This window comes from Pteropus alecto, unplaced genomic scaffold, assembly GCF_000325575.1.
Source record: "Pteropus alecto unplaced genomic scaffold, ASM32557v1 scaffold125, whole genome shotgun sequence".
Lineage (NCBI taxonomy): Eukaryota > Metazoa > Chordata > Mammalia > Chiroptera > Pteropodidae > Pteropus > Pteropus alecto.
Genome location: NW_006436888.1, coordinates 1,533,537 through 1,541,339, shown reverse-complemented (window position 1 = coordinate 1,541,339; position 7,803 = coordinate 1,533,537). Strand labels below are relative to the sequence as shown.

At 52.5% G+C, this 7,803-nt stretch overlaps 1 protein-coding gene across 1 annotated transcript in view; it reads left to right on the top strand.

Annotated features, from left to right (window-relative positions):
• Positions 1–4,000, top strand: part of PADI3 (peptidyl arginine deiminase 3) — a 29,857-nt gene extending 25,857 nt beyond the window's left edge. Inside the window, exons 15-16 of the mRNA XM_006914310.3 lie at positions 908–1,033; positions 2,764–4,000. Of these exons, the coding sequence (XP_006914372.1) occupies positions 908–1,033; positions 2,764–2,997 (360 nt within the window). The 3' untranslated portion in view covers positions 2,998–4,000. The remainder of the gene's footprint in view (positions 1–907; positions 1,034–2,763) is intronic.
• The last annotated feature ends 3,803 nt before the right edge of the window (positions 4,001–7,803 follow it).

Here is a 7,803-nt window from a genome sequence, read left to right as displayed (position 1 = left end):
TATATGGCACCTCAAGCTGAATAACTGTAGAAAAGTTTAATCAAGGGAATATTTACAAAGGCACCGGAAGCATTTGAGGAAATCAACAAGGTTGTGCAGTCTCCTCAGGCCAGGAAGAGGGGAGCTGTCACCGCCCCTAGGCCCGAAGGAATTAGGGAAGGGAGTTCGTACTGGAACCTGGAGAAGTCGCTGTGAAAAGAGGGATTTGAAATGGGAGCTGTGACCTTTACGGCCAATCCACAGTCATCTGGCAGGGAGGGAGCTGGAGGAACAAATACCCACTGAATTCTCCTACCAGCCCCCCACTTCCTGCCAATGCTCCTGTGGGCTGAACCCAATCAGAAACAAGTGGGTGTGGGAGACCAGATTTCCAAGGATCGGTCTCCCGGGACACAGAGCAGAGGAGGTGTAGCGTGTGTCTGGCAGGGCAAACAGAATCTCCAGCACAGGCTCCTACAAGCAGCAAATGCCGAGAGGGGGTTAAACACACAAGGATCGGGGACAATGCCTGTACCGGAGAAGAGGGAGGGAGGTGGAGGAGATGGCCGACCCTGAGTGAAGACGGAGGGCAGGCTGGGAGATGGAAACTGGGGCGTTCTCAGTGCTAGATGGTGGGTAAATCGTGAAACTGAAGGCGATCCCCTAGGGAGTGAAGGATCTAGAGGAGAAAAGCGGGTCAAGCATTCTGGAACACTCTCATTCAGAGCCCGGCTAGTGGGATAGGACCGTGAGGAGCGGGACACAGGACAGAAATATTTTGACAAAAGGACAGAAAGATAAGGTTTGCGTGGAGATTTGATCTATGGGTACCTGTGCAGCCCACCTCTCCGTAACCAGACATGACCCCTTGGGGCCCCCAACACACATCGTTAGGGTCTCCCCAAATCTACCTCTTCCCCACCCCCAGAGCTGCATCGACTGGAACCGGGAGGTGCTGAAGCGGGAGCTGGGCCTGACCGAGCAGGACATCGTGGACATCCCCCAGCTCTTCAAAACTGAGAAGAGGAAGGCGGTGGCCTTCTTCCCCGACTTGGTGAGGCCACCATCTGTGACTTAAGGTTTCATCGAATTAGCTTTCAAGCCTCTCCTACCCAGAAGGGCAAGGTGCTTGGTCACCGCCACGTTTAGGACCGTGTTGGCTGGTGGGGTGACAGAGAGAATCAGGAGTCCCATGGGGTCAGCAGTAAGGCCTCTAGTTGGTTGACTGTTATGGTCACTATGGATGCACATTGGCTAAGTCCCTTGCTCATGGGCCATCAGGGAAGAACCCGTCCCTCCTCCCAGGGACCCACTTGATATTTACGGAGTGAACCGATGGTTATGTGAGGTCGTGCATTTAAAACATGCAGCATCAGCTCGGGGCTCAGATGGGTGTTCTGCTCCCTTTCTTCAGGCTTTGTCATTCATCCATCCCTCATGTATTAGGATACCCTGTAGGAGATACAGAGATGGCGAAGTCTGCTCCTTGCTCTCAAGGAGCTTCCCATCTAATCTGGAGAGGGAGAAACTCTTCCCCTCTCCGAGCACCTGCCCCCAAAATCTATTTTGTATAATAAAGTGATGCGGCCGTTTCAAGGTGGATCAAAGCCTAAGAGGCAGAACCGGAGATCCAAGAGGGCTTCTTGGAAGAAGTAGCCTTTGAGTAAGCCCCAAGGGTCTTGCCTCTGGTGCTTTTAAAACTTGAACTTGCTTCTGGAACACCTAGACCACTGGGGCCCCACCCAAGGGGTTTGATTCAGCAGGTCTGAGGTAGGGCCTGAGACACTGCTACCTTTCTAACAGCACCCAGGTGACAATGATGCTGCTATCAGAGGACCACACTTTGAGGAGCACTGCTGGAGATCACCCAGCTCCCCTCCCCACCTCCAGCCCCTCCCCATCATCCAGAGGAACTCAACTCACCCATCCTCTGAGCCTTGCAGGAAGCCCGTCCACACCACCATTGCTTCATTCCCGTCCATCTTTCCTTCCCCCTTCTAGCTAACCTTTCGCCCTCCTCGATTTCCCCACCGGCAAAGCCTCTCATCACTCCCCTTCCTTCCTGCATGTTTAAGGCTGCCCTGCAATCATGTATGTGCCCCCAGAAGCTTGTGCATGGGTTCAGATTCCTGTGTTTGCAGGAAACATAGAGGGCCACCCAAACCAGCTTCAGCCAGAGATGGAGATTTAACATAAGGATGCTATGGAAGCTGAGGGCTACAGGGGGGGCTTCAGGAGGGCCTGTAACTGTCTCTTGTTTCTATGTCTATCTTTTTATTCATTTCCTCCCTCTTCCCTCCTCCCCCCGCAACTCCAGCTTGGCTTCTTTTGCTTCTCTATCCCTGGGGACAAATATGAATATGGCCACATGTTATAGATACATACATGGGCAGAGATTGACTCGATTCTTCTGCCATATCAGCTTCAAATACCCAAGAGAGAGAATCTGATTGGTCCAGCTTGGGTCAGATGTCTACCCTTGTCCACTCAGCTACAGCCTAGGAGATTGGGATTCTGGAGCACAAACGTGGCAATCACCACAATCCACCAATAGGGAGGGCAGTCACCAGAGAGATACATTATCGCGAGCTCTGTGGAAGCTCCCATGGGAATGCACAGCTGGCTAGAGTTCTTACTAACCCAAGTTCCTGCATGAAAGGGCGAGTAGCTATTTTCAAGGCTGCCTAAGAGACAAACCCATTTCCTACCAGGTATAGTAAAGGTGTTGGGGTGGGAGCCGATGATAAAGTGCTGGCCCTGACCTGGCATCCCGCTTCTTTGCAGGTGAACATGCTGGTGCTGGGGAAGTACCTGGGCATCCCCAAGCCCTTCGGGCCCATCATCAACGGCCGCTGCTGCCTGGAGGAGAAGGTGCGGTCGCTGCTGGAGCCGCTGGGCCTGCACTGCACCTTCATCGACGACTTCACTCCATACCACATGCTGCACGGGGAGGTGCACTGTGGCACCAACGTGCGCCGCCAGCCCTTCCCCTTCAAGTGGTGGCACATGGTGCCCTGAGCCTGTCCCACCCACCATCTTCTCCTCCTGAGGCGGGACGTTGAGCCAGGTGCTGGAGACTAAGATAGGCCCCTGAATGATAAGTGTCGAGGGGCCCCCAAGCTTCCAGATGGAATACTGAGGGTGACCTGTCCCTCTCAGAAGCCTTTTTCCTAGAAGTGTTCATTCCTCACCTGCAACCCATGTGGTTCTCAGGCTTGATTCCTCTTGGCCTGCCAAGAAGGAGGACCTCATTTCTTGTGGCCTCTCATGTAGATCAACATGACTCATGGGTACTCCTCCAAACATCCCCATCTCCAATCCTCCATTTGGGGCCAAATTCACTTTGGGGTCTAGCGACATCCATGCATCTCATCTGCCCTTTTGGCCTGTGTATCCTAAAGGAGGAAGGACCCATGATTCTGCTTTGGTCTGATTGCCTCTCGCTCTGCACGGAAGGAGCTGGGGGTCCACTTAGCTCAAGGTGGGAGCATCATTCCAACTGCCAAGCTCCTGACCTGATCTTGAACTCTCTACCCTGCCCAGTGCCGGAATGAGCTTTCAACATAGTAGGTGCTTCTCAGTGCATGTTGGAGAAATGATAGTTGTAAATTCTCCATTATCTGATGTTCAGAAGTCCGGCTTTGTCTGCAAACCTCTTGGAATGTCTTGGAGATAGAAGTATCTGGGATATTCCTGGAGATTGGGAAGACGGTGGGTGCAAGGGTGAAGACATCCTTCATACTGCATAGGGAGCTTTGCTGGCCCTCGGGGCCTCTCTCTGAGGGAGGGGAAACTCCCGGCAGGATTGGTCTTAGGCTTTCTGTTGACCTCTGGTCAGTGTTTCCATATCCTGCTATGCCTCAGGAGTGGGGGTGCCTACAGGGGCCAGATTCCCCCTAGACAGCTTACAATAGGACAGTTCTGGGAATGAACCACTCGGAGTGAGGGGGGATGGGGAAGAGGTGGGTGGTTTTCTTCAGGTATGTGTCAGTTGCATATGTGTTCCGTATGGATCCCATTGTGTTTCCATCCTGGCTAATAAATCTATAGAAACACAAATGATTTGAGTCTAATTTTGGCCCTTCTTTGGGATTAGAACACAATAGCGAGAACAGAAGAGTTTCTTGCCGCTGAAACATTTGTTTGCCTGGCCCTTGAAGAATGTGGGGTTGACAAGCCCATATTTTAGTAAGACTGTGAGTTTGTTCCATCTTGGCCACAGGGCAAGTTAGGGCGGGCATGGATAGTTGTGGTGATACAGACACGTAAATGCAAGGCCAGGGGTCAAATGCCAGGCTGCCAGGATCAAGTGAGGGTGGCAGGGCGAGAGTCCGGGCTGTGGCCAGAAGTTTGCATTGTGAGTGTGGCAATGGGGGAAGCCGATGCGTGTGGAGCATAGGAAGGCCTGCCACATGCCCTTAGCAGCAACCTCCTTCCTGCCCATGGGGAGGCCCGTGGCCCCATAAGAGGCCAGGCAGGCTTGCTACAGAGCCCCAGGAAGTTACTCTCTCTGCTCGTCACCCTTCCAACCCCATCCCCATTCTCTCCAGTGGCATAAGACAGAAACACACTCACGCTGGCCCAGGACCGCGTTGCTTCCGGGCGGTTAGAGAAGATGCTACAGGCGTTTCCTCGGGAGACAGATTTCTCACCACGGTTTTCTTAGATTCTCTGGAACAGACTCCCGATGCCCCTCACGTGGCCAGATTTGATCAGAATAAGGTCACCTCCAGGGGAAGCTGAACAAATGAGAATGCTAAGAAAATCCAATTTTTGAAAGAGCTTGGGGTGGGGAAGGTGACTGTTTGAAGGCAAGTGCTTGAAGTTGGGAGAACTGGGGTGAGCTTTCAAGCATGCTTGTCCTACTCCCAGATACCCTCAGCCTGGCCATCGGGCTCTGGGTAGACCCAGCGGAAAGCCCTGGAAACTTCTCGCTTCTCCACTTTGTCTCCTGCGTTTTAGGTTTCTGTGGATGAGACAACTGGGGAGCCCCAGGAACCTAACCCAATGCAGAGAGGAAGCAAAAGAAGTCCTCTTTGTGGCTCCTGAAAATGGCATTTTCATGTTCACACAGCGAAATATATAGCTAGGGTATTAGTTTCCTACTGCTGCTGTAACAAATTACCACAAACTTAGTGGCTTAAAGCAACCCAAAGTTTTAGGTTTCTGTGGATGAGACAACTGGGGAGCCCCAGGAACCTAACCCAATGCAGAGAGGAAGCAAAAGAAGTCCTCTTTGTGGCTCCTGAAAATGGCATTTTCATGTTCACACAGCGAAATATATAGCTAGGGTATTAGTTTCCTACTGCTGCTGTAACAAATTACCAAAAACTTAGTGGCTTAAAACAACCCAACTTTATTACCTTACAGTTCCGGAGGTCAGAAATCTGAAATGGGTCTCACTGGGCCCCAGTCGAGGCGTCAGAAGGGCTGGGCTCCTTCCGAAAGCTTCAGGGGGGAATCTATTCTCTTGCCTTTTCCAGCTCCTAGAGGCGGCCTGCATTCTGTGGCTTGTAATCTCTTCCTACATCTTCAAAGCCAGCAGAGTAGCATCTTCGACTATTTCTCTGACTCTCCTGCCTCCTCTTTCACTTATAAGGAACCTCGAGGTTACATTGAGCCCCTCTGGACAAGCCAGGATACTCTACCATCTCTGGGTCAGCTGAATCACAACCTAATCCTGTCTACGACCTTGATTCCCCTTGCTGTGTAAGGTCACAGGTTCTGGGGATTAGGACATGGACATCTTTGGAGGGTCATTATTCTGCTTACCAAAGCCAGCTAGGCCCCGACTCAGCTTTCTGGCCTCCGTGAGCTGGACCACACAGGCGCCCTCTGAAATCCAGCTTGGCTGCTTGACAAGTGTCATGGAGTCAGCAGAAAGAAGATGCTACCAATGTGCCAATGCCGAGCTGATCGAGAAGGGAAGGTGTCAGTGGTGAGACACCCCATTGGAGGAAGGCACGAGGGGCCGACATGAGAACTGAACGGCCGGCACCAACTTCACTGCGGGGAGCAAAGTTCCATTGCCGGGAGCGCTCTTCTGCTTCTGCTCTTCTGCTCCCCTTCCTGTGCTCCCCTTCTGCTCCCCAGGGGACCGCATGGCTCCACACCTATCAGAGTACAAGAGTGGCATTCAGCCACACATGCGTGATACAATAAGCTGAGTTATGTCTACATGTTTTAGGCGCAGGCGCCCTACTACCCTAGCGTAACATTCTAAATCCAGGGGCCTATTCCTAGCTGCGAGCTTGGATCACAGTCAGGCCTGGAACCCACACAATGGACCCTCCTTCCATGGCTGGCGCGCAGTCCTGGACACTCAGGGACGCTGTGCTGAGATCTAGGACCCCATGGGTACAGGCTGGTGTCTCCTAAAAACATCGGGGACTGCCTTATCAAGCCTGAAGGTCAGAGTCATCTCCACTGGCCACTGGCTCCCCAGACAGCTACCTGTGCTGCACTGCCTGGTCCCTTCCAGGGCCTGGGTCTCAGGCCTAGAAACCCCAAAGAGAGAGACCAGGATGGGGCCTGGGTTCTTGTGGGGGAACTCCCTCTCCCCCCAACACACTATGGTTCCTCCAACACAGAGGTCAGCCTTGACTCTGGGAAGGTCAAGGTGAGGGTCTTGAGAGAGCCTGATGGCTACTGGGCTGCTGGTTATATCCCAGCAAAAGCTTGTTCGCATCCTCTGTTCAGTCCTCATTCATTCACTCAAAAAATCTTCAAGGCGTATCTACTGTTTACCAGGCAAAATCTCTGCACTCAGGAGTCTACATCTAGGCAGGTAGCCAGTGAAGAAACATAAATAACTAAAAATTATGAAAGTGCCATGAAGTGGAGAAAGTGAGGGGCAGGGAGTAAAGGAGATGGGGACCTGCTTTTAACAGGATGATAACCTTCACTTCTGAGAGAAGTAACATTTGGGCTAAGACTGTAGGATGACACTGAGCTGTGAGCAAGCAGGAGAACAAGAGTCCAGGCATTGGGAACTGCCGTGTGAAGACCCAGAGGTAGGAGAGGGCTCGTAGCTGAGGCAGGACACAAAGAAGACCTGGGGGTGGGCAGGGTAGGGTAGAGCGTGCCCAGGAGTTCCGTACATACACCACAGCCTCTGGGCAAAGCAACATGGCGTAATGGAAAGGCCGTGTGCCTGGGTGTGGGACGATCCAGTGCTAAACTGGCGCTTCTCAGCTGTGCACTTAGCCTCTCTGAGTCTCCGTTTTCTCCTCTGCAAAATGGGCGTCATAATTGTATCGCCTCACAGAGCTTGCATGGGATTTAAGTGAGGTGCTTAGTAGCACAGTGCCTGGTACGTAGTAGGTGATCAATAAACAAGGATTGTTGTTATGTAACATCTCCCAAACCCTCCTCAAGCCACTGCTCTTTAGATAAACTCCCGATTCCTGCATTCTAATAAGGACCAAAGACTCTTTGAGATGCAGAGGTCAGATTTGAGAGGGAGGGAAGGGAAGGATGCTCTGGCAGCTCTCGGATCGTTTCTTGCTGGTCTCGGCCGCCTGAGACAGACCCAGGAGGAGGCTCAGGTCCAGACAGGAAGCGAGGACCTGTCTTTCTTAGGATTTACAGCTCTGGATGGCCCTGGGCCTGCCTGACTCACACTTTATTCAGAATTAGGAATAAGTAACTGCAGGGCCTTGGCGGGAGGTTGCCCAACTCTGTGGTCTCCTGAACTTTGGCCGGCAGCCCCAGGGGCAGGAGTGTCAGGCTAGTGCAGCTGGGGCTCCAGGGGAAGATAGCAGGAAAGGAATTCTGGATGACTGCCCCAGGGGCAGGAGTGTCAGGCTAGTGCAGCTGGAGCAG